This window comes from Plectropomus leopardus, chromosome 21, assembly GCF_008729295.1.
Source record: "Plectropomus leopardus isolate mb chromosome 21, YSFRI_Pleo_2.0, whole genome shotgun sequence".
Taxonomy (NCBI): domain Eukaryota; kingdom Metazoa; phylum Chordata; class Actinopteri; order Perciformes; family Serranidae; genus Plectropomus; species Plectropomus leopardus.
The window spans coordinates 14,182,016-14,209,639 of NC_056483.1; the positions used below are offsets into that span (position 1 = coordinate 14,182,016).

The 27,624-nt window shown below is 40.1% G+C and overlaps 1 protein-coding gene across 1 annotated transcript in view; it reads right to left on the minus strand.

The window, feature by feature from the left end:
* Positions 1-27,624, minus strand: part of cntnap2a (contactin associated protein 2a) — a 373,307-nt gene that overhangs the window by 187,202 nt on the left and 158,481 nt on the right. The window contains exon 3 of the mRNA XM_042510367.1: positions 20,772-20,965. Coding sequence (XP_042366301.1) covers positions 20,772-20,965 — 194 coding nt within the window. The remainder of the gene's footprint in view (positions 1-20,771; positions 20,966-27,624) is intronic.

Consider the following 27,624-nt stretch of genomic DNA (forward strand, 5'->3'; position numbering starts at 1 on the left):
AATTAAATACATCAAAGCCACAAGCCTGCAGTCAAACAAGCAGCTTCGGGACTAGGAGCAAGAGTATTTGTTCCACTCACCACATCCTGCCCTAAAGGTGCTCACTCACAAAACATACAAAATAATTATGAGTCTACATATCTAATATGCCCGCCATAAGACAATCTGACTGCAGGGGATTCGAAGAGGAAATTGCATATTGTATTCGACTCCAAGTGGATGTAAGAAAGCCCCTGTTCACATCATCTCATATTTAGGCTGATTTCTGGGTCCCAAAAGATTCACAGGAGCTTGTGACTGATGAGGTTTACAGTTCCTTGTCATAGCACTGCACTCCACACATTCAGTTAAGCAGTCTCTGAAATATCAGCCTCTAGAAAATAAGACACTGTACCGTCTACAAACAGAACAAATGTGACTGCTGATTTATTTACTTAACCATACCAGTACAATAAAGTGCACGAGACAGATCAGGATGTGTTCTTTTGCTTTTGTGTAAAATCACACCAAAACATGTTGCCTTCATGCACCATTAAAGAGCAACGGTGAACTTTAAGAATCCCTGCTGTGTCTGGAGCATGGCAGCAATTCACCAATGACGCAAAGAGAGTTCACAGTCGGTAGAGAACAAAAAGGCAGCAACAATAAGGTGGCATGAATTTGAGGACATCAGGCTGCATTTGGCAAATAGTCAGTTTTTTAGGGATGTAATGGCAGTGACACACCAGAAGTACATTTACTGTGGCCAGTCTAAAAGCCTTCAAAGAAAGCTAATTTAAAACCTAATTCTTAATTCCATTTCATTTCTTGTTGGAATTTAATCATGACTTTGTGTTTGTTCCTTCTCTTGATCTGGCACATGATGGGGAGACACTCTAACCTACCACTAATCCACGGTCCCTAAACTGTTTTCACTTCACTCCCTCTGAGACAAACGCACGCCACCACCCTGTTCCCCATGCTTTTCTTCATCACACATGTGCACTAAACAGTTGGCACAAACCAATGGAGAGAAGCATCATTAATAGCCTAGCTGGTGACCTGACGAGAGCAAGACACCAGGCAGCCATGTGTTATTCTAGATAAGACATGAAGTGGGCAGGGCAGTGGATGAGAGAGAGAGAGAGAGAGAGAAAGAGAGAGAGAGAGAGAGAGAGAGAGAGAGAGAGTGTGCGCACACGCGCGTGTGCATGTGTGTGTGCATGTGACCCAAGTTCGTACCCCTGAAGATGTGCTATCTGCAAAGAAGGAGATGGTCAAGGGTTCACACTAAGCTCAGAGCCAGTGAACTTCCACAGTGGTGGGGGAGTTGACATGAGGTGAGCAGCGCTTCTATCTCCTCTGTGCCTTTCCCTCACTTTCATTTTTAATCTTTATTTATCCAGGAAAGGTTAACTGAGCGCACAAACACATACGCTTTTTTATTAGCACCCTGCTTCAAATTCACACTGCTCCACATGACTCATCAGGGAGCCCTTCAGTATACTTTAACTGCAGCTTTTGGTCTCTGCAGGTGCACAGGTCCTGAAGTTCTGGGTTAAGTGACTTGCTCAAAGGTGGCTATGCTGCTCACTCACATTACTGAGTGTGTGTGTGTCTACATCCATAAAAGATACATTTCTGTTTAATACAGTAGCAATCTAAAAAGCCATCAGCTATCAGTTTGACTATGATATAGTTTCTGTGGCAACGTACAGTATTTGGGGGATTATGGTTCTTCTTCTCCTTCTTCCTCTTTCTTGTACCGATCTTGTTTGCACTTTGAGAAAAGTCCAGACATTTCGGCTAACATATATTAACTGATATCTGAATATGAACGCAGAGAACTACATCCTCATGGTGATATGTCTCTAGGAACCAGTTAAGTTGCACTTACAGTTTACATCCATGTCTTTAAAAACATGGATGCTTCACATACATCTTCCCCCCAGTGGCACAGCAGCTCTATACAATCATCTCAGATTCTAGATGGTCCCCCGAAATTAGTGTCACCAATCCTTTATCTGACCAAATGTCTCCCCTTCTGTAATGGCCAGAAAAGTGTTTTTTTGAGCAACATTAAAGTTGATCTGTGAACTTTTCAATATAAAATGTTTTCACTTCATATTTTCAACCTATCAGATATTTGTGTGAAATGTTGCCATAATTTGCACATTAATTATTGACTTACGGTTAAAAACATGTTTTGTGGGGTCACAGTGACCTTTGACCTTCGACCTTCGACCACTAAATTCTAATCAGTTCTTTCTTGACTAAAAGTAGACGATTGTGCCAGGTTTGAGGAAATTCCCTAAAGGCCTTTTTAACATATTATGTTCATGAGAGTCAGACAGACATAAGATCACAATTACCTCGACTTTGACCACCAAAACATAACCACTTCATGGCTGAATCCAAGTAGAAGTTGGTGCCAAATTTAAAAAAAGTTTCTTCATGGCGTTCTTGAGATATTGCGTTCAGAAGAATGAGTCGGTTGACGTCACAGTCACAGTGACCTTGACCTTTGACCACAAAAATCAGTTCATCGTTGAGCACAAGTGGACATTTGTAGCAAATCTGAAGAAATTACCAAAAGGCATTCTTGAGATACCTCGTTCATGATGGGACAGAGCTATGTATGTACATACAGATGTAGGAAAGTACAGACGTTAGCGTAGAGCCCATATACGTAACGCACAAGCCAAAACTGTCGTCAGATGATAGCTGATGGGTTCTGATTGCATTTCAGCTGATGCATTGTTTACTTCCCCACACTGACTGTTTACGTGCAACCATAGCCCACTTACATATAATTGATTAATGCTACTGGGACTACAAATGGAAACCAGAACACTTCTCATACCATAATATTGTCCCTCTAGATTCTGCATACATATCTGTTTACAGAGATTTATACAGCAGTGCAGAAAAAACATTGGTAATATTTATTTTTTTTGAGTGGCTCCAAAGGATTTTAATGATCAAATTAGTGTTCATGAGCATATGGGATAGCTTGGTTGTGGAGGACTTTTGACTTTTCCTTGCATACACAAATCAAATGAACTAATGAATGCCCTCCTTATGTCTGCATGCAGATTGAACATATGTTTCGAGTTCACGGATCTCTGTGAGATCAAATTGAAACTCTACCAAAGTGCTGGAAAATACACTGTAAAACCTTCCAGCAGACTGACAAGTGTAACTGCACCGAAACAACATACACATTAATAAGGACACAATTTAAAAATAAATGGCATCAGCTTTTACTTCACCACCAATACACTTTTGACAATGTTAAAGCAAAACTTAAGACAAGGCTATAAGGCTCTGTGTCCTCAGAGTTGTGGTTGAACTAAGATACTTTCACAGTCTAACATAACTTTATGCCAAGACATAAAACAAGCATCTGAAAGAAAAGAAACTGGTTAAAAATGTCCTCAAAACTAAAATATTCCTTTAACCACTGGGGCTAGCACCACCCTGTGGAGTTGTTGTACATTTCTCAGATTGTATCTCTAAGACTCATCTCTCTTTTCTCCGTTCGTGTCAAATCTTCTTCCTTCACATCTTGTGCTCGCTTTTGAACATTTGTCCTTCACTATTCTGTTTCCAGAATGCCCGTGGTCCTGGCTATGGATATGATGCACAAAAAGGCACAAATGTTTCAATTTGCATGCACACATGGAGCACACATACAGTATGCACATACACACGATGCCCATGCATCACCTTGTCATTTAAACCTTCTGCACTGCTAAAACCTGATATCACACTTAAGCTCTTTTTATAGTTGGAAATAAAATAATAATAATAAAAACCCCTCTGAATAGTGTATATCTACTGAGGATTTGGCTGACTGCGTGCTGAAGACTTAACTTCTTTTTGTCCAGCCGACACTTTCCTCTCCTTGCCCGTCAAGGTATAAGAGATAGAAAAGGAGAGAGAGAACAAAACTGTTTTTCGGCTCCACCCAAAAGCTCCATTCCCATTTTCCAGCTTCCTTCTTTTATTTCTCTATTGTGTTCATCCCGCTATTCGGCACTTATCTGTGCTTGGCTGAATGAACAGCTCAATTCAAAGACATTACTATGCAGAGCGGAGGGCAGAAGGTAGGATAGGGAAGAGAGGAGGAGGATGGAGATGAGGAAAAAGTTGTGGATGCTGAACACCTCGCAAAAGTCTGCTTAGTCAACCATTTAATTCCCTCTCCTCCAGAGTCAAATCATTAACCAGCAAACCAAGGAGTAATTGGGAATTTGTGTGTGCGTGTGTCACTTTATAGAGTGTGTGTGTGTGAGACCGCTTACGTCTGTATGTGTGTGGAAATGTTAGGCAACTTAAGAGCTTAGACACTTTGACGTTTTGTTTAATCAAGAACTGAGGTAATTTACGGCAACAAAGGCCACAAAGTGCCTAAAGCAACTTTCAGTTTTTACCCAGTGTGAGTATGTGTGCGCTTACATGCTTTCATGGATTTGTGTTTCTTTCCACAAGTTTAAGCCTAAAAGTGATTTCTGTTAATGCTATGTCCGTCAAACTACTTTTTAAATGTACTGCAGTATCCCATTTAAAAACGCTGCAAATGGGAATCCTGAGTAGATTTAAAGTGAAAAATATTTACTCCTATTTTTTTGCAACTACCCCTGCAAGGATGTGCATAAAGTTTAAGAATATTAAAAACAGATCATGCTGTGTTTTAAAAGTTTAAATAAGCATAGTTAGTACAGAAAACTTCGGGATGAAAATCAGATGGTACAGAGCTGTCACATGATTTAAGCAATCCATGAGATCAGTGGAGGAAAAGCAATGAGAGGAAACTTGGAAAACAAAAATAATGAGGGAAGCTGAGAGCCAGCCAGTGTCCTTGTTGGGCATTTGGAACACCAGGGCTGCCGTCATTCAAGAAACAACAAGCCAATCACTTTACTACAGCTGGTCAACAAAGACCCCTGTGGTCTGCTCCGTCTCACACACATCACTCACCATGCAAACAAGATACACATGCATGTTGGCATGCTTGTGCCAATACACAAAACTGGGCATTCATTTATACACACATGCGTATACACACCCATTATCTACTTGCTCAGCAGCTCTCCCTCCTTCCTACACAGCAGTTACTTATTCTCCCTGGCTGCATATTTTTCATTTCCTGAATGTGCATCTGTCATTTCTATCTGCGTGTGTCTGTTTGTGTGCTGGTGAATATCTATCTGAATGTGTGTGAGAGGATGTATGCGCTTGTGTGTCTCTGTTTTGACAGCCAGAGACAGGCCTTTCCAGAGAACAGATCTCCAGATACTGAGAAACAACAAGTGAAAGCTATTTTCTGGTGTTTGCTTGTTGCTGAAGGACGCTTTGTTAGACCAGCCCAGAGAAGGGCCATTGTGTGTGTGTGTGTGTGTGTGTGTGTGTGTGTGTGTGTGTGTGTGTGTGTGTGTGTGTGTGTGTGAGTGTGTGCTCCTTCTGAACAGAGGCAGGGGAAATCAGTCCGGCCTGGTCTGGTCTTTTGTTTTTATCGACAAGTGAACAGGACAAAACAGAAGGGCCATAGAGAAATTTGTGTTTCTGTGAAACCCTGTGGGCGGTTGTGTTTGTGTGGGTATGTGCCTCTATTGTGCCAAGACAGGACAAACTGTAGTAATGCTAAATTTAAGTCATGCATGTTTAAAGACATATTAGGCAGGGTTTTACTTAAGACTCATGCAGAAGTGATCCCTCTCAATCACCACTTATAACCCACTAAAAGTGTGTGGCTGTGTACTTGTGTTTGAGACTCTCCCCCCCGCCTGTATTTTTAAATTTCCGTGTAAGGGACAGAGTGTAAGCTGTATGCATCCAAGAGCAGTGGTGTACTGTAAGAAAGTATTAATACTTTATTACAGTGCTATAGTATTTTTTGGAAGTATCTGTAGTTGGGTTTTTATATTTCTGTTAAATCTAACTTTTGCTCCGCAACATTTCCTTAATAAATTTTATACATTTCTCCTGAGCATTTTAATTACTACAAAATAAGGCAGAAAAGAAGGAAGAATGGAATTAAAGGAAGGTAACATGATTTTGTTCCTTAAATCCTTTAAGTTGTAAAGAAGACATTGTTTTTCTTCAGGTGTAATGCACTCTCCATTTTTAAGGTGGTGTAAATATTATGAAGAAATACACTTCAAAATTCTGACTGCTTGCTTTTTTTTTTACTAGAATTTAATTGTACTTTTACTTTCAATACTTAAGTTCATATAAAATAATAAAATTACCTTTGATACTTCATGACCGGAAATATCAGATACTTTCAGACTTTTAGTTAAGTATTATTTAAACAGGTGACTTTAATATCTACCAAAGACATTTTCTGGTGAGATATCTGTACTTTTACTCAAATATGGCTTTCACTGGGGAATGTGTTGACAAATAGTAACTGACAATCCTGCATATTCTGCCTTTAAAATGTTTTGTGAAGTACAGGGAATTGGAATGCATTTTATTCGCAAAGTCGAGTGGAATAATCTCCTCACTAAGATAATGTGTGTTTGAATGCCTATAACACTGGCTTATTAAAAAACTACAACAACAACAAACAACAAAAAAAAAACAATAGCAAGCACATGTCTTTCAGCAGAGCTACTGGCATGTGTTGCTATTACATAATGTTTTCAGTCACTGTAACTTTAAATGTAACACCCACCTCAGAGTCTGCTGTTATCAACTCGTCTCCCAGCACTTCTCCCATTAAACAAGTTCACTCCTCTGTGTGGACAGCTTCATCTGCCCTCTTTCCAACAAGCTAAAGCATATTATGAATCCCGAAAGTGGAATATGTTCCAACTCAAATATCTGACTGCTCCTCCCATGGGAGGCTTGATGTAATTCATGTCCCTTGCCTGAAACTATATGTCTGCAAAATACAGCAAAATGGGCAACATGCCTTATTGAACACAAAATGCTGCCTCAATGGGAGAGATTCTTCATCTCCTCTGGCTAACCACTTCTTGACACTCGGCTCACAGAATTAAAATTCTAAGCTACACAGTCAATCAAGCCTCCCACTGGGGGTGGAGACCACAAGCAAGTTCTGCTGCAGGCAGAAGTTAAATGGACTTTTGATCTGGATCTGTAGCTCAGATGGGCTGAACAAGGAACTTGACCTTTACTGTATTCTGTAACATTCTTTTCATTTTTTTGTGTTCCAATATTATTTATTGTGTATTGTGAAGTTTTGATTGTCTGTTCTCCCTCAGACTGACAGTTTCTTAAAAATATAACCCTGAAATATGTTGGTGTTCATAATAACTGTAAGAGATCTTCAGCCATGCTTTCTCCTCAGTATTATTTGTATCTGTTAGCGTTTGATATTATTGATATTATGTTGTGTATCCCAGTGGAGAACTCAAATTATGTCTGTTGCTCGTTCTCATTCTGAAGTCGTCAAATACCGTTGCTTTTGTGGTATTTTTGGCATAGGATCCTACTGCTAAAAGCCACCTTTTGCGTCTACATGATACACTGCTGGATGACCTCAGCTGAGGACACAGCCGGACAGAAACATTCACTGTGTTATTATACACAGCGTATATGTGCAGTGTAATCCCACCATGTGCTTTTGATTTTGATATCATGGCGTCAGTAGCAGACGCAGAAGAACACCTAGAGTGTAATATGTAGAAGTGAAAGTCCACTCCAAAGTGGCAATATCTGATAACTTGGGATGAGAGCGTGTTGCTTTGCCGCATTTCTGCAGGTCTCCTCCATTATTTCAATGTCATCTGAGGGGAAACACTCAGCTTGAACTCCACATTTGCATGTTTAACAAGCAACATTTACTGTATGTCCATCTTTTCTCTGCGGGTGTTTTTTTTTTATTATTATTATTTCTGTGCATCAAATGCTTTCACACATATTTTCATTTTTGCAGGCAAAGTGTTTCCAATGTTCTTTCCACCATTTTATTGGAGCTGGTACATTATTATAACCCTTTATATCCGTTATTGCCATGTGCCGAAGCACAGCTATTCAGTTCAGTCTCTCATTAACTGCTCTCACCTGCTAAAAGGAGCTCCCAAAGAGCTGGTGACAAAGGGAACTGAAAACCTTTTCTTTGCTTCCCATACATTATTATCAGAAAAATGAGGAACATTTCCAAGATATTTCATGCTAATACTTTTCTACACACTTCCATTTGGATAATTAATTGCTGTGGCGTAATCGAAAGATGGAAAGGCCTCAGTAAAAATCAAGAAACATTTTAGCATCACACCATCATCAGTATTGCCTCGTCTAACTTCACTAAATTATCATGTGTGTGTGTGTGTGTGTGTGTGGTGTGCAAAATATTCCCCTGCACTGAATTTAATTTTACCGAGTCAGACCGACACACACACACACACACACACACACACACACACACACACACACACACACACACACACACACACACAGAGGAAAAGAATGGTGCTTTAAGAGCCCATTACTCAGACTGTGAACATTTGGCACCTTCTCTCCCCTCTGCTCACCAGGGACCAACACTGATGGAGTGAAGTCTGCCTCCCTTGCTCAACTATGAAACCTCACACACCAAATGCTAAGACGGCATGTTTGTGTGTGTGTGTGAGTGTGCCTGCTAACAACTCATTATTTGGGAGTGTATGTATGTCTTGACACGATGTTTTGAGGGGGCCGGCATTTTCACACTCATTCATGTTTGACTCTTTCTCGTGCATCACACCGCCTACTCACCCAGAGCTTTGACATTAGTTGTAAGACCCACGAGCACCATTTGGAAAGAGGCGAGCTCTATTCAGCAAAATGAGTCAGACAGACGCCACTCATCGCCAACACAAAAAGATTCAGCTGTTAGTAGGCACCACCTGTGCACAGTAGATATAAAATAGGTACCACAAATCTCAGTGCCACGTCTTGTCCACCGTCACAAAAGTACAATGTTCCCGTTCATGACAGAGATGTTAAAATTTCATAGCAGCCACTCAAGTCGTACCACATGAGACGTCCATGACTCACTGGGAAGTTTCCTCTCTATCTATTTCAATTCATCAAATTCATTATTCACACTCAGCAATTTTTAATTCCCATACAACTCTTATCTGGAATGGAGTGAAGTGACATTAAAGAGGCTGACGTTCAAACCCTGTGAAGTCACTGCAGCGGATCAAGATACAGAGCTGAAAGTTAGAAGAGACTTTATATCAATGCAGATGGAAAAAAAAGGCCAAAAAATCATATCCATGACTGCAAGCAATGTGTTCCTCTGTGGTCTGATTCATTAAATCCAAACATTTTGGACTTAAATGCTGGATGCAATCATTCATTTACAATAGCCAAAGGCAAATGGTCAGCAGTAGTCACTGTGAGTGAACTTGTCTGTGTGTACTAGCATGTTTTCATGCATGCGGCTGCCTGGTTACATCTTTTAGCAATTTATGTGCTTGGTCAATGTAAGTCAGGATCAAAACAAAGGGATAATATCTATTAATACACATATTAATCTGAATGTTAAACCTCTTTAAGATCTTGCATTAATGTCAAATGAGTGCACCTTATTCCCTCTGATGTAAATAATCTCTTCTGATCCCCTCCCCGGTCTCTCTTATCAGCTGGTACCAGTTGCTGTTAGGGTGGTAGCTATGGATCATCTCCATCTGTGACTTGACTCATTACATATCATCTTGGATACCACTGGCTTGAGATCAGAAATGTAGTGTGCATCTTTGCATAATGTTTTGTAATGGATGCTTAACTCTGGAGAATAATAGAACAATTAATGATAACTCAAGTATGACAGAAGAACAATGGCTGTTTGTTGCTCTTGTATTACTGAGAAAAGCAATTTCATATCATAATAAAGAAAATATTTTCCACTTTAATGCATCTACTGTCAGGACTACAAGGACAGAGTCAGTGATGTTAAGCACCACTTATAAAAGTCAAATCATTTTAAGAAGGTTTGGGTGGAATTTTTGTGTGAATGAAATGATTTCCAGATGAGTTAATGAAAGATTGTCATTATTCAAACATCAGAGGCTTCTTAACCACAACTGCTGCTAGAATGTGCAGCTATAATTAGAGCAAATGCATTAGTCAAATATTTCTAGTACCTAAAGAAGAGGGTCCTGATTTAAAATTAGGGTGCCTTTGCAATAGAAAGATGCAGATATGTTTGAAATTGGTGCTATATGACTAAAGAAAAGAGAGAAAGGATACACTTTTGCTCAAGAGGTAGAAAACCTACAACTACAACAAAAAAATGTTCCTGCTGGTGGGTGACGTAATGTGGACTGGTACTGGTTTGAAACATTGGTTGCCGGCCGAATCTTGCACTACATGGTAACCGAAAACATTTGAGGCAAGTCAATAACAAAATCTTGGTTTATATTTGATCAGTGCAGCTTAGTTTTACTGCTTGATCTGCATTTTTCACTGTGCATTAAGCAGTATGGCGCACACCTCCTGTTCACAATCTCTTGCTATTACAGCTTGATAGAATGTAAAAATGTGTTTCTGAAAACATACTAGGAGAGAAATGGGAAGTGCAGTAACATAACCTTGCTGTATATATCAGCACTGCCTAGTTTTGGGTCGGATTTCGGTCTGAGTTTGAGAAAGAGAGAAAGGGATGAGTAAGTCTCTCTCATCCTGTTTAAATCTGGCATCAAAATGCATTTCAGGTGATCTGGTCGCAACTAAATAGTACTAAATACTGGTAGAAATGGCTACCAAGATGCATTTCCAATCCGATCTCTCAAACCATTTCCCAAGGTGGCCTGGGACATATTTGACCATAAATGTTATGTAGTATAAACGCTAACGCCGTCCTGATGTCTCTCTGACAAGGACAACATCATCAGTGTAGGACGTGGTGGTTGTTTTGTTGACAGTGCCAATGCTCTGTAATTTATCAATTTTATGATGATCTGGACAAAGTGTTGTGCAACCACATCGTTTCGTTTTTCCCTATGGAAGGAGGCATGTTGAATCTGTTGACAGTGATATCTCCAGCTGTACTTACACAAACCCTAACGTGGGTAGCAAGCATGCAACAGACCAGCTCGCAAAAGTGGTCAGCTGGATGGACAGATATAAATGGTGATGTGTCTCGGTTGTCCACTTGCATTTGGATCACCAAAACACATGCTAATACTGGGTCTAAACAGGCCCTTTGCGTCCACGGCGGCGACGGCATGGTTGGCAGGCAATATGAACACGAAGAGAAATGGAGCCTGTAGTTCGAGCAACAAGTGAAGCCTAAAATATCTTTGCAATATCTCATTGTCAAGAATAAACAAACACATACAAAGCATGGTGAATATGAAGTGAAACTACAGTACTGGAGCATTCCTGCTGAGATCTGGAGCACCCATCCCGATCACTCAATAACAACCTGACATATAGCAGGTTACAGATGTGTCCGCTAAATACAGAGTGAATGAATAAGTGAGGTGTTTGGACCTTCAAAACAAAGGGTTCTCCCCAGAGAAGAAAAGGTGCATTAGTGTTGTAATTTAAGCTAAAAATTGTTCCAAGAAGATTACTCATAGAAGCCTTTGTAACCAAACGGCCTTCAGAAATAATTGATGCTTGTCTGTTGGTATTACTATATGTTGAATACTTGAATGTGAACATGTATAAAAAGTATAAACATCATCATAATGAAGACTTTTTTATTCGAATTTGCTTTTAGTCATCTATTAGTGTTTAAACACTTCAGTCTGGGACTTATTATAATTCCAGAGCAGTCCTTTGTATCTGCATATACACCTCACTTTAATACATATATGCAGAATATTTTGAGTACTCTTTTTATCTTTGTTTTTACACTAACCATTTTATTCATTTCTCCATGCTTTAGTGTTGTCTTTCTGGAACCTTGCACTAATGTACACTTACTCTCCTCTCTTTCTTTCTAGTGTGATCCCCTCTAGATAAAAGTGTCAGCCAAATGCCTGGATGGAAATGGAAATGTATGAGGCACTTGATGTCTGTATTTAATCAGATGCAAAAGCGCGGAGGGCGATTTAAATCTTACAACTGGGAAAATCACTCAGGTTCAAAAAGTCAGCACTGTACTTTCATTTCTCTTGATGCTTTTATTTCTCAGAACTGACTGTGAAATATCACAGATAAATAAATCAAGTTGCATTTTTTTTTTAAAATGTGAAAACCAGAGGAAGGAGGTTAAAACATTTTCTCTAGTACAAATGAAGCTTTGGAAACTTGCTTTGTACAAGCTGTAAATCCCTATTTTTGCACCATTTGTTTTTGTGATCCTTGAGTGAAAAAAGAGAGCTGTAAATTAACAAAAGGTAAAAAGATATAGTATTGGTCAATGACCGCTTGTCCTTGCTTTGATTCCTTGCCTGCCTTCCATAAACACACCACCAACAAACATCCTTGTGGAAAGTGTCCATAACAGGAAGAACTGGAAGAAATGGTGCACAGTGCATTTTGGTTACTGTGGAATATTTAGAGCTTAAGCAAAACCTTTCGTCTTTTCCCTCCCTTTTTTCTGGCATTAACATGCCAATTTTGAAAACGATTGCACATTTATGCAATATAAGGGACCTGGTTTTAAGAAACGGCCAGTGGTAAAAAGCCTCTTCACAAGTTATAAGGATATCAGAACAAGTGTTAATCTCACAAAATGCGACCATCCAAAATCCTGATATGTGTGCCATTAGTAGGCCTGTCAGAGTAACTATAACTCACTTGCCTTATGCCCTGGTTTCTCAAGCATGGGCCATGAGGCCCACAGGCCAGCTGACAAGATAACAAGGTCAGTAATGTGTTTCCAGGCACGGAGGCTTGAAAAATTATCTGGGTCCCATGCCACTGTTAATCTCTCTGTGATTTTGATTTACAGTTTAAAATGTGTTTCCCTCCCCGCAGCTCAGCTGCATTATTTTCTTCTGCTGTTCTGCTATTTCTATAACTGCTTTTAAGTGCCAACGTCAACTTTAAGTTATTAGTAGTAAGTAACGAACAAAGAAAACACAGCAGTGGTGTCGTTGTTGTTGCTGCTGCTTTTCTTTCTGCACTGTTTTGGATTATGTTTTGCCATGGTAAGAATAGGATAATAATAACAATATTTGCTCCATAGAATATCATCATATATTGTTTTTACATGTGTAGCCTCGTTGGTTACAGCATAGTCATTTCCTCAATCAGTTATACTTTATGGACATATCTAACCACTGATATCAATAAACATACACACATGCAAAATTTTAATGAAATCTAACCCTCTACACATCTCCTGTTCCAGGTAGAAATAAATGCTGCGTGAAAAATAGTTTGTTTCTGTACACTTTAATTTACAGGGGAAGGTGGTTTGGTGGCAGGAACTCATGCCATATTTAAGAACTTTCTTACAACCAAAAAATACATAAGCCTATTTTCCATTGGCTCGAGTGAGAAACCATTATTAACATGTCCCTCTTTGATCCTGTACCAGCTTAAGATTTGCGGCACTGGCTGTGCTAGTTTATTGGATACATACATTACTGTCAACTGACCCTGTGTACTTGCAGCTTCAAGCTTCTCATCCACATTAATAAACAATCTGAGAGAGTCAAACAGGGCCTGCTGGCATTATCTGAAGACAAATTATGGTAAACAAGTGTATGGAAGGAAAATGTGACACTAAAATGTTAAGTTAATTGAGTTTTAATGTGCAGTTAGACAGAGATTTTTTTTTGTGCTTTCACCAAATTCACTCGACATTGCATTTAGTTTTTAATGTTCCCACTGAGGCACGCATTAAATCATGATGCTGTGGAATCAAAGCCTGACAAAAGACATTAAGATGATCACTTGAAAGGTTTCCAAGAAACACACTTTAAATTGTTACCTGTCACTGAGTACTTCAAATTTCTAAAACACGAGTTACTGAATATTTTTATGCAACTGCCACTATTTAATAAACCAAGGTTTTCAGGTCTGTTTTGTAAATGTATTGCCATCATTGCCAGGGTGTAATTTGGCACACAAAAATAACCATTGTTAACAACTTCTAAGTTAAAAAGAAAAACTGATTCGTCTTCAACATGACACATCAAATTATAATATACATTATGAAAGCCAAACAAACATATCACATCACCACTGTACTAGTGTGTGCGCCCATGTAAAACACAAGGTACAAACAATGTGGACTTATGATCAGCACATTTCTCTATGGCAAACTAGTGCTTAAAAACTCCACTCTTCACTTACTGTTATAGTTATATGATAATTCAGTATTAGATTATAGACTTTTAGACTATTGTGTAACTGATTAATTCAGGTTTGCTAGTATTGACAGCCTCTTAGGCATTGTCCACTTTTCCAGTGGTTTTAATTATCACAGTAATGCATCAATGTCATTGCGACTCCTCAGTAGTACATTAGCGCGCCATTAAAAACATTATTTTTCACAAAACCAATACTACAGTTGCCAGCCCTTAATCAACTATGCAACCCAGCAGAGTGAAAATTACAAAAAGACAGTCAGGAGGGTCAACTTTTTCTCCAGGGTGTTACAGTAAGGGAACGCAGGTCAGCACAGGTCTGTGTTTAGGGTGTGTGTTGAAGAATGGATGAGGAGAGAATTGTTGTTGAGGTTGAGAAATATCCCAAGCTATGCAACGCATAATCCAGCCATTATAAAGACAACGGCAAATAAGATATTGCCATCTGTAGTTCTGGAGATTGTCTCTTTAGGTGGGAAATGGAATTTCATTAGTGGATGTCCACACATGAATTACTATTCCATGAATTACCATGAATTACATGAATTACTTTTCCATCTATGCTAACGCATAGATGGAAAAGTACAACTTTTTTAGTAAAAGTAGCAATTATTCTTCTGTTGATGTGCTGCAGTGTGACGCATCCTACTGGTGTTCGGGGTGGCATTTGACGCACCTCATATGATGTGCCGTTGCAACGCTGGTGTGTTTTCAGCTTTACAGTATCTTGCTTGTTAGATGTATTATCTGTCGATGATCTTTAGATGATTTTCAATCAAATCCATTACGTCAGCTTGCAGGGCATGTATCACACAACAATTTATTTGCTCAGGGGCCATGCACCAACAAAGTAGGCTATTCTAGGCTGACAAATGCCAGCAAGTCAGACACACGAACACACAACAACAGCAAACCATCATTTATGCTCAAACACAGACCCAACCAATGCTGTACCAGAACCAGAGACACTATCAACACAACAAAAGAGGCAGGCAAATGTGTTATACAGCATATAAGGCGCAAGATTAAAGGGCATAGACCACCCAATAATGTGTTTTCAGTTGTTTTCTTGCTTTGAAATAGTCTAATGGGAAAAATAAATCAACATTACACAATGTAAATCCTGTTCCTGTCCCCATACCAAAAATTACACAGGGCTCAATTTATGGGCTTTAAGGCCTAAGCAAGAATGACTCCTATCTTTTCCATTGATTCAGAAGTGAGAAACATAAGACTCCTATGGGAAAGATCCTAAAATATGGATTTATTCTTTATATTAGACTATTTTCAAGGTCAGAAATGAGCTGACAAAGTTAGATTTTTGGGTGGTCTACCCTTTTTAAGAAGTAGTTACGGCAATCAATACTTTAGTCTTCAAACTAACTTCAAAGTTAAACTTTGATGGTTAGTAAGTCAAGTGTAGTAGACCAGCTATTTGCATTAATCTACAGTGGCTCTATTGACTTGTAGGACACACTTGAGCAGAGACTTCAATGAGGGTGAATGACTGAAATGATGGGAGCAAGGCAGACAGAGGAGACCATCAACTAGCGTCAAAGTTAAGAAATTAGGCGTCTGAAATGGTTTTGCAAAATTCTTCAAGGAACCAATGTGGAAAAGATACTGTAGTAGTTATGATTACATTACCATTACATTACACCCTTTGCTATTACCTCTTTTTGTAACCCGGATCTGTTTGTAATTTGAACCATGCTCCCCAGTGAATCAGTACCACAGTTAAGTTAGCACTGGCGCTGCCCCTTCTACTGAAAGTTTTGTCCCTCAGTTTGGCAGTGTAAGGGTTAAGTCATCAGCATGGAGTAAGGGCAGGTGGTGATTGGTGGCAAAATGTTCCTAAACAGAACCTCCATGCATAAGACTGAAGGACGGGTGGTTTTCTCTCTGGGGATTACTGTGTGAACCTCATCCACTGGTGAATGGGATTGAGCCAAATGATTGAATGAGCTGAAACAGGGACTGATGGTAGCAGTGTGAATGTGTACGTGTGTTTGTGTGCAGTGTGTGTGCGTGTGTGCATGTGTGTGTGTGTGTGGGTCAAACATTAAGTCGACTTAAGTGCCCAACCATTAAAACCCATCCTTTTGATCAATAGCACTGATAGCTCCAAAATTTTCACCACTCACACACAAACACACACACACACACATTCCCATAAAAGATTTTTAGCTGTAGTATGTGTAAAAGAGTCGATGCATGCATGTGTGTATGCCCTCATGTAGATTGCAGCAATCCCAAAGCCTCTTCAAAATGAGACACGAGACAGAGAGAAATAAATGGCTCCAGTTTTGCTTGTTACTGCACTGGAGGTTATTGATGGTATATGCCCAGCTTAAAATTATTGGCTCTGTATTTGTTTACATAAGCAATATTTTGAATTACACTGGCGATAAATTAAAAAGCAATATATATGTCGTACATCGAGGCAAAACTGAAAAAAAAAGTCAACTATAGTAGCAAATACATCCAAGATGAATGTGTTTTGGAGTATTTGCAGAAATATTAGAGGCAATGAATCAGGGTTAATGGCAGAAGGAAAACACTTCTGAATAAATAATAATCTGCAAACAATTATGATGCAGCACACAAAAACAACAGCTTAATTTACTTTCAACTGTAAATGATCCATATTTGTCACTGCTTCCAGTCCTAACAGTACTAAAAGAGAAATTAATGATGAAGCTATTTGGGGCTGAATGCAGCTTAATACCCACAGACAAAAATGCACACATGCAAGAAAACAGTGTGCACTGCTTGCAGCAAAACACACACTCGAGCTTGCAATTTTGTGGCTGCTAAACAAGATTCTACACATTTTGGGTTTTCTTACATCGTGTGATGTGTGAAGTATAATGGTGCACATTATTGTTTATTGAAGCTCTGTGGCTTTTAAGTTGAGAACATGCCCACTGCCCACACAATACTTGACCAGTGTTTTCTCGCCCTGTCAGAGGAGGTGGAAAAGCTTGAATTACACAGCAGAATTTCAGGAATAAAACTTTTAGGGACAGATCAGTTCAAACATACTCTGCCCCGAATTAGTGTCGGGACACGTTTCCTCAAAGGAACTGTGTAGGACATTCAGAATGCAGAAAACATGTATTTGCTATGGAACGATATAGTGAATAAATGGTGTCAATAGACCATTTAACTGATTTTTATTTTTTGCTCTGGCAACAGGTTTGCAGTGGTCTATAGGATGTTGATGTCATGATTAGACCACAGGATGTGCTGTTGTGGCTGCTGAGAAAGCAAGCATAGAGCTCCATTCTTATTGAATAACACTGACAAAAAAGCAGATTTACTTGTCAGTGTACGCTAACCCCTAATTAGTACAAGTGCATTTTCTGCCCTGAGACATTTAACTATTTGATCTTCTTCTTCTTCTTTTTTTTTTTTTTTTTTTTAGCATTTATAGAAAATACCTTTTCAATTATCAGATTCACTTCTTTCTTAGTAACATTCTGATATGTAGCATTTTCCTGAACATAGTTCAGTAGGGGCAGCTATCTGTTATCAAGGCTCTTTCATCTCAATATAGATAAAAAAGAAAGTAATTTATTGGTTTACTTGTTACATTTAGACAGTTAAAAGTTGCCCTGAGGAGTTACTGGCTTCTAGTAGTGCTAAAAGTTCTGTTTTGTTTATCATCTGCATATAAGCACCAGCACTCTTAAGTTATGTGGCACACAGTCCTGGTTCCACATTATTCCACTGGTCAACAGAAAACTCTAAGGTCACTTTTAATGTGCTACTGCTACAAACAGAAATAATGTGACTCAATTTTCAATGCAATCACTGTCATACAGCATTCTGACTACAGGTGAAATATTAAATATGTGCATGATATAACTTATTTTGTATGAGGACAAATGTGTAAGATTTAGTGGCATCTATAGCAGTACCAAATACCCCTCACTCATCCCCTGGATGTTGGAGAACTTCATTCTAAGCGAACACAAACATGATTCTTAGTTTCATGTGATTATAGTCATGAATTTTATATCTCAGTTCTGCCTATAGATCCCCCTAAAACCTGTTTCTTTAGGTCATGCTTTCAAAAAGAAATCTTGACCAAATTGATTTTTTTTATTTATTCTGCAACTGCTATGCAGTATGTCCTTGATGTTGTTTAATCTGCTTTTGTATGTCTTGTTCGTGAGGCTTTTTGCAGAATCTGTTACATTTACATCATTTTGATATTAACTAAGGTTGTCAGCATTAACATGTTATTTGTGATGCAATAAAAGTCCTTACATAATGTGTTTGTTTGTTTTGTTTTTTTAAATTGCATTTATCACTGGCCCACTTTCTTGTCTTTAAGAGGCTGTATCGGGCTGTTTTGAAGCGAAAGTGATAGATATCATTGATACTGGTATCAATGAGCCTCGAAGACCCAAGGAATCCAGTGGTACCAACACTGTCATGCTAGCTTCTCAGGAAGGGTGTGGAATAATGCCACAAAGTTAGGCTAAATTTTGGCGATGGAAAAAACAGCATGGCCATTTCAGAGGACCCACTTGACCTCTGACCCTGGGATATCTGAATGGAAATGGGTTTTATGGGTACCCATGAGTCTCGCCTTTTACAGACATGCCCACTTTAACCCAGTTTCATGCAGTTTGTTGCTGTCATTTCATTCCCAATCAAGACAGTTTGGTAAGAATTACTTAATCTCATCAATATGGACTTGAAAAGTGTTTTGAAATGCAAAATAATGGAACTGAAAATATGATTGAAAAACGTGATCAGCTGTGGAAATTTTGCAATTAATTGTAATTTTTTAAAAATCACATCATTTGACAGCCCTAATATTGATTAATGTGTTGTCCCTGAACAGTAAAGTAGAACACACAGACCTAATGGTCTTCCAGCAGCTGAGAATGAGAGTGGGGATATAAATATCCATATATATAATAATATATTGTCTCCACCAGTCAAGACAAACAAGCAAACATCCTCTCCCTTTTACTTCCAGGTTTTAAATTTCTGCTGACTAGCTTGGTGTATCAACGTTATTCATGACAGGGCTATTCTTCTCTTCTCCTCTCCCCATGCTGAAAGCCCATCTGTTATCACCTGTAGCCTTTACCATTCAGCAACAGTGAATAGTGCTGGCCATTAACCCATTAGCTAATGATCACGGATTGTCAGATGCCCCACTCAAGTGCTTGCTAACAGTGTGGAGTTGTAGGTTTGGACCAGGAGATGCACAGAAGATAATAAAGCAACAGAGAGATCACGTCCATACAACGTCTGATAAATAAAGTGCTAATGGCTCATTTCCTGATGTTGTTATTTCACTGTATTTTCCATTTAGTCCATCAATTAGCCCATCGGTGCTTGAATAAGGTCTGTGGTTGAGATATATTTGGTAAAAACTGAGCTAATTATTTGATGAATATTTATGTGCATCATGCTGCTGCACTCCCACGCAAGGTTTTTCTGTTCTGGGTTACGTGAAGGTGAATAAGAAGCCTTCACATTTTAATGATAATTACAAGAAAACGCTGTTTATTTTGTAATAAGTGTGGAGTGCCATTTAATATCCTCTTCTATCATCATCAAAATATTTCCCATCTGACCAGTCCTTTTAACACATACTTCTTGAGTGACACATTTATTATAACAGGAAAGTAAAATGCATGCAAATACCTTGGATATTGTTATCTGCTGTTATCATCAAACAACAGATAAATAAAACAACTATAGAGCTCTGTCTTTGATGCTCTTACTGCTTCCAGTTCCCTATCAGCACTTCTCAGCACTCATCCTAGGTTGTCAAATAAAGATGAATAGTCATGCCCCTCAGCCTCTCACATCGATGTGCAGACCACACAGCTGAAACACATTTTAACACGTGGTTAATGTTGTGAAATGGTTGCATTATGGTTCAGGCAACAAACAAGATGAAAATCATGTTTTGTGTTGAAATAAAGTAAATATGTCCATGACTGATGTCAGTGCACAACACTTGTACACAAACTGCCTCAAATGTTCGTGTCCCTGTACACAAACTGTGTTCAGTCCAGTTTTGTTTGATCAATCCACCACCCTTGCTACCTGCCCTATGCAGACTTTCTTGCACTTTATATTGTATCAGTTGCTCTCAGCGTCAAGTATCGAGGCGGATGGGTTTACATTTGATATAGTTGAAAGTTTGGTGTGTCTCATAAAAACGCTAAAGGCTACCTTCTGTGTCGATATCAAGTGCAAAGAGGCGTGACAAAGACATGTTTTTTATTTTTTTAAGATTAGGATTTTTTTTTTTACTTTTGGTCTTTCTTAGGACAGGACAGCTTAAGCTTGAGAGAGAGAGAGCGAGAGAGAGAGAGAGAGAGAGAGAGAGAGAGAGAGCAATGACACGCAGAAAAGAGCTGTGGGCTGGAGTTGAACCCACAGCCACTGCAGTGAGGACTCAGCCTTTCTACATGGGGTGTCCGCTCTACAAGATGAGCTAATGGGCACCCCAAAGATGTGGTATTTGACACAATGGAAATGAGAAAGGACTGCATGCACACACACATCTTGTTTACTCACCCAAATGTTGCCATCTTGGTGATATGGTTTCCAGTTCCTTCCTGTGTCGCTGTAAAGGAGTCGGTATCGCGTTGTCCAATCAGAGCTGCTGTAGCGGCCCTGAGTTGCTATGGCGCTCACCTGCTTCCTGGAACCAAGGTCCACCTGTAGCCACTGGTAATGGTCACTGTCCAGAGGTGACCATCCACCAGCACCTGCAGAGTTAGTGACATTTGTAATGAGTGGGCGGTAAAAGGTTGTTGTCAAATATTGCTTTAACATAACGTGTTTCTCTGTGAGCTAAAATGACTTGGCCCTGGCTTAATTAAGTTAATTGTAAAAAATTGTAGCAGTGACTTTTTTTTCCTTCCGTGTATCTTAATAGGAGAAACTGCCTGCTGCACATGCAGAGTTACAGCTGCACATGCAGAGTTACAGCCAGGTCAGGGCATAACAGATGTGGAGTCCAATACAGTCAGAGAGGCAGCATGGTGCCACTATAATGACATTTTACAAAGGGGATGTGGAGTTACATAGCTATAGTCCTTCCTATTATTAATGGACAGGGTCTAGCAGAGAGCAGCCTAGACATTTGCTCCAAGTCTGACACGAGAATAGCATATATACTCGTCTTCAGAATCATATAATTATTCATCATCCAACACAACAGACGTCTCAACTTCTAGAGGAATGGCATTAGTATGTATGACATTCCAGGGTGGACTCCTTTTTTATTATTGGTATGCTAGACATAATATGACATTTTTAGAAATGCTACATACACCACTGACATCCACATATCCACAAAGATGTTGAGTTAGAGCTAAGAGATACAACTGGACCAGAATGAAACCAAAAATTACAACATGAGCACAACACTACAGTTGTGTTACTGATGACATATATTTGTCACAAAGTATTTGCAAAGAGTAAAACAGGAATGAGACATTCCCTAGATATGTAAATAAGTAAAAATGCATACACTGTCAAGCACAAATATAACACCATTCATACTGATAGTTACATACAGTTTTCCACTATCTCCATTTGTTTTCAGCTAAGCTCTGGTTTAATATGTGCATCCTTGGGTGCAGATTAAGTGATATTTCACTCTGGTGGTGCATGCATTTTTCATTAGTTTTTTACTCCCACAAGTCTCAAAAAATGGGCAATAACAATTGGAAATTACTTTAAATGTTAAGATCAGAACTGAAATGTGACCTCCTCATTGCCTTTTTGCAAATAGTTTAAAAGGTTTTCAAATCTATACAAAAAAAAAACCCCTCCCAAACAGCTCCCAGGTTGAGGGTTTGTGAGAGTAGGTGCACTAAAGTTGGAATCATTCTACCAAGGTGAAATATTGCTTTGAAGAAAATTACTCTCTCTGAAAGCATCAAATGAGAGCATTTCAATGCTATTTTCCCATGGCTACAGTGTCAACTGTTGGAATAGATGGCTGTGTTTGTGTCGTATCTCAGAGGCAGTTAGAGTCCTTGTGCTTTCCTCAAACCCCATGGCTCTGCCTTTAGTCCCAGGCAAATACTCATGTGTCCTCCAAAACTTGCCCCCTACACACCTCCAGGTGTCTACCTGAGGCGGTGCCAAGCTCCCCTGGACCTTGCAGGTTAAATGAACCTTAGGTTAAACGCTGCAGAAACAAAAGAGAAAGGCAACTGCTAGACAAGAGAGAAAGAAAAATGCTGGAAAGGTTCCCACTGACCTGATTTCATCTGCCATTAGAAGGTAAGAGAAAAAAAAATAGGAGTGATGCCAACATGGTATGTGGGCGACTGTAAGAGCAGTCAAACCAGTGTGAGAAATCCAAGAAAAATGCACACAGAGTGCATTAGAGTGCATAAAACAGATGTAGAGACTACTGCACACACACATACATGGCAAGCACCGAAAACGTATCAGTGCAACAAACAGCCGAGCCTGTGACAGAATGCGACTGTGAAATGATTATCGGGAAGAGTGGGTGGTGGATGGACTGCGAACTGGCCATGTCACGGCCGTCTTCTTTGATTCTCTGTGATGGATTTTTTTTTCTCGAAAGGACACAAATACAGATAAGAAAGTGATGGGCTGAAAGCACAAGTGAAGGAGAATGACTGATTTAAAAATGACAGGAGGAAAGAGGGAACAGAACCACAGGAACAAGGTGAGAGAAAGGGAGATAGGAAGACCAAGAAAGTACGAGAGAGTGGGAGAGGAGCACCAAGTGTAGTGAAGCAGGCATGAGAGATGATAGTCATATGATAAAATAGAGGGTGAGGCATTTTGCGATGTACCCCCTCCCTCCCCTGGCAAAAATCCTATATCTTATCCAATTACAGAGCCATTACACTCCAGCCCCGGCCTTGACAGATAACCAGGCCCGTATCAGTGGAAACGTCAATACCTCAAAAACCCGTTGCAGCAAAGCTATTCCCTTGGGGGGATAAAACACTATCAAAAGGGGGAGACGGGGGAGAGCATGGAGGGTGAGGCACTGGGTTTGGAAGGGGCGGGGGATAAGTGATAAGTAAACTGACAGTAGGAAATAAAGATTAAGAAAGCAAACTGAATGGACAATGAGCAAGGAAGTGTGACGCTGTGAACAAGATCCGAGCATGGGGTGCCGGATAGGGTGACAAGGAGGTGTGTGTTGAGAGGGTGACGCGCAAAGGGAGAAGGCAGAAAAAATGGAAACGAGGGCGAGTAAGAGAGATGGATGAGGTGAGGAGAAGAGGGAGTGATGAGAGAGGATTTTATGGCTGTGGTAGTGGGGAGGCCAGAGATGAGATGTGGATGGGATGAAAAAAAAAGGACAGATAGGGAGAAATGTAGTTATGGTAAAGAGGGTGATAGATGAGGCCAAAAGTGAAAAGGGGAGGATGAACAGAGCCGAGGGAAAAGGATGAGAAACTCGGGAGAAAGAAATAAACTGAACCCATTTGACACTGGAAAGAGGACAACATGAACGGAGAAATAGACTGCAGGTGGGTTCAAATGATGTGGAACAGAAGGCAAAGATTAGAAAAGTTATGGAGAGAGTTCAAGACAATAGAAAAGAGTGAGAGAGGTTGCTTTAGATATACGTGCAATGTATGGGGTCATTATTGCACCATAATGGTGGTGTATTGTAAAGATCTCCATGTTTGTTCATCTGAAATTTATACTGCTATATTTTTGTACATGTCCTCAAACACTCTACGGAGAGTCCCATTTCGATGTCAAACACCAGATATGAAATTGTTTTGTATTACTTCAAAAAGGAGTTATGAAAGGGAGGCTGACCTGGCATGCTGCTGTCCATCCAACCCCCTGCTTCACAATCACACACATTCACAGTGCTAAAGTGTAAATATAATCCTCCACTGTTGGTCACTGCGGATCACAAAGCAAGCAGTTGGGAAATTTTAGCACATTGTTCAAGGCCACTTAAATGGTTGTTACTGGTGGCTGGGAATCGAATTTCAAATCTCTACCCTGCAGCGCTACAGCCACAATGACCACAGTGAAATTTGGACTGCAAAATCATGCAAAAGGCTGCATTCTGTAAGTGTCACGACCAGACTTCTTGCACGCCTGTTCTTCCCCTCAGCCACTTCACACATCCCCTCCAAGGCCCCTGCGATGCTGGAGAACTTTCCAAAACGTCCACACAATGCTTGTTAAATGATGAAATGCATCACAATAAACTCAAAACTTAAGTCAAGAAAAAAATCATTTTTGTGTTTACTTCCTCATTTTTAGGCAAGAAAAGCACATAGTTAGGATTAGAAAAAAAACAGCATGGTTGGGCTTAAAAGAGGTGAGTTTGTTTCTACTGGCATGTAACGTCATGTGACATACATCCCTAACAGAGTATGCTACACATACTAGTGCACTATGTTATTAAAATAACTTGACTGACTTTTGATTTCACTAAAGCAAAGGGTCAGAGTTTGTTAGTCACATCTACCTCCCCTTCCACCTGACCTATGTGGACTTTCTTTCTGTTAAAAAAAGCTGTCCCCTGCTGCGTCTCATGCCCCGCTAAAAGGTGCCTCTGTGCATCAGTATCTAATGTGTTGGCATCTTCAACTGAACCAGTACCTGCCTGCATCTTTTTTCTTGCCCCGCTCCTGTTAATTTCCATGTGTTTGAAACTGCTGCCTGTTTCGGTAATCCTGTTCCCCATCCATTACTTCCTGTTCTGATCGTGAGACTACATCAAGTCTTCTTTCCTTTAGCCTGATCAAGTCCAGTCGAGCCCAGTCAGATACACACTATTTGATTTGTCCGTGCAGTGCAACGCTGGATGATGTTGCATTGCGTTGCGTCAAAATGCTGAGGCAGGTTCAACTTTTTTGACAGAAAATTCTGCCTCCCTTTGACAAAGCCCAACCTCGCAGTATCAGTGGAATGAATGAGAAACTGCATGAAAAGACGAGGTAATGGCTAGGGATAAGGGGTAGAAGGTGATGGATGGAGTGGGAGGCATGTTAGGGTTACAAGGATACCAGAAGTAACAGATGGGAGTGAGAGAGAGGCCGATAGATTGAAAAGTCCAGAGAGACGTATAGGTTCAAAAGATCGTGAAAGTGATGGGAAGCATTTGGGAAAGACGGGCTAAAAAAAAGTAATGAGAGACAAAAGTTGTGGGCAAAAGAGCTATATGTTAGAGGTCAGAGGAGGAACAAGGGATATGGATAAAGGATTTGGGTGAGCAACAAAAAAAAAGGGCAAATACTGTCACAGATCGGAGAGGAAGGGAGAGGGCTGGTAAAGAGGAACAGATGAGAGGGGAGAGGGGAGGAGGGGCAGCTTGACAGAGGTTAGGAGGGGTGTGAAGAGTGATGTATAAAAAAGAACAGAGGTGCAGTGAAAGGTGAAAGCCGGAGGGAGAAAGGGGAGAATCGAGAAGAGGTTGACAGAATAAAGTGGAGATGGAGGAGGCTGGCGGTGGGGGGATGGTAGGTGAGGGCGCGAGTGCCAGCATCAGCGAAGGGAGAAGAAGGGGAAAAAAATGGGAGGAGAAAGGGGAGGGGAGGAGTGTCGGGGGACTGTCACCGTTCTCTCACCTGTCACACACACAGATGTTCGGGGAGGAGAAGAGGAGCAGGAGGAGGATAGGGAGAGAACAGGGGAGCAGAGAAGGTCAAAGAAAGCACCTTTGAGGAAGAGACGAAGAAAAGGAGAAACAGCAAGTAACAGAGAAAAAGATCAGGAGATAGAGCTCAGGACAAAGGACAGAGAATAACTACAATCCAAGAGGAAGATGGAGAGAATAAAGCACTGAAAGCAAAACGGTCTAAAACTAGAGGAGAGCTGCCAGATAGTTTTTGCTGCTGACACCATGTTGCTTTCTGGATAACAGGTATCAATTTGTGCAATGCAATGTGTGTGTTTTTGTAACATTTCAAGTCTACACCATGGCGTTAAGTGGAGTGATGAAACACAATTTATATATGTAATTTATTTTTCCTCAGAGTCAAATATCATCTCCAACCCAATATGGAAGCTTAGAAATCTCAATCTAAACCCGAGCCCAACAGGTTCCAACAGGTCCTGAAAAGCCAGATGGTTCAGGCCTAAATCATGTGCTGATTTGCCTGGTCGGGTATAGAGCTTGGTTGGTGCTGTGGAGCAAAAAAAAAAAAAGAAAGAAAAATATATATTTATATATATATATATATATATATATATATTGATTGATTAATATCCTCTCCTATTTTCAGTACCAAGCAGCAGCTCCCCCTTCTTCTTGCCCTGCAGGCAATAAGAGAAAGAGAGAGCGCAGTCAGGCTCCATGCTAGGCTCTCTGTTCATCCTCTCGACTAAAGCAGGGAGCCTCTCTGGCGGGCAAATACAGTGCGGTGAGTTGGTGATCCACTGAGGTGGTCCATTTTCCGCTGGAGATGCACATAGCTTGCGCTGCCATACTGGTGCAGCCCAGGTGTCACAAACTGTCTAGTGCTTTTTTGAAGGGTTGGGTTTGGCTGGGCACAGGCTCGGGCGGTTCTGTTCAGGTTGTAATTTTTTAGCCCTTAGAGAACTCTAGTAGCTTGGTCACTGACTGTATGCTTCAGACTATGGCGCTCTAGGTACAGTGTCAGTGTTGGGTTATCAGGGAAGGACTCATCTGCTTCATACATGCATAGTGTCGTTTCAAATTAAACTTCCGTGTTCACAGGAAATGCAGGTTTTGTCACTTAAACTACTTTAGGTTCAGGCAACAAAACTACTTGGTTTTAGAAAAAAGATCATGGTTTTGGTTAAAATAACAAATTGTATGCTAATGATCATGTGACCTAAATGTTGACTTTTGGTTTCACATAGGACACAGACAGCGGTCCCCCAGGGTGAAACAACTCACCTATCCAACACCCCTTAATCCTGTCCTACATGGACTTTCTCACTCTTTATACTACGTTATTGCTTTGGATAGCATTAAGTTGGAGTTAGTTGAAAGCCCTGTGCGTCTCATATAGATGCTTAAAGGGGGTCTTATGCATCGGAGTCTGGTACCAACTAAACCACTGACCAAGTTGCCATTTGTCGCCCTGGAAATAAGAATATGCAACCAACATCAGATGGCACTTAATGATGGGCGGGGTTAAGAATCAGTCTACAACATTTATGATAATGAATTCTTTGTTTCAGTCTGTAATCAACCAAAAATACCAAATATTTACTGGTTGAAAGTCTTACATTTATCTGGTCGTAAATTGAAAACGTTTCTAAAAAAGTTTATGAACTGCTGGTTCACAAAAGAAAGTTGAAGAGGCAACTTGGCCTCTGTGAAGTGGTCATGAGCATAGCTTTTAACAAAACAATTCATGGATGAATACCAACTCACATTAATTAATAATAACATTAATAATAGCCCCTGTCAGACAGATCGAAC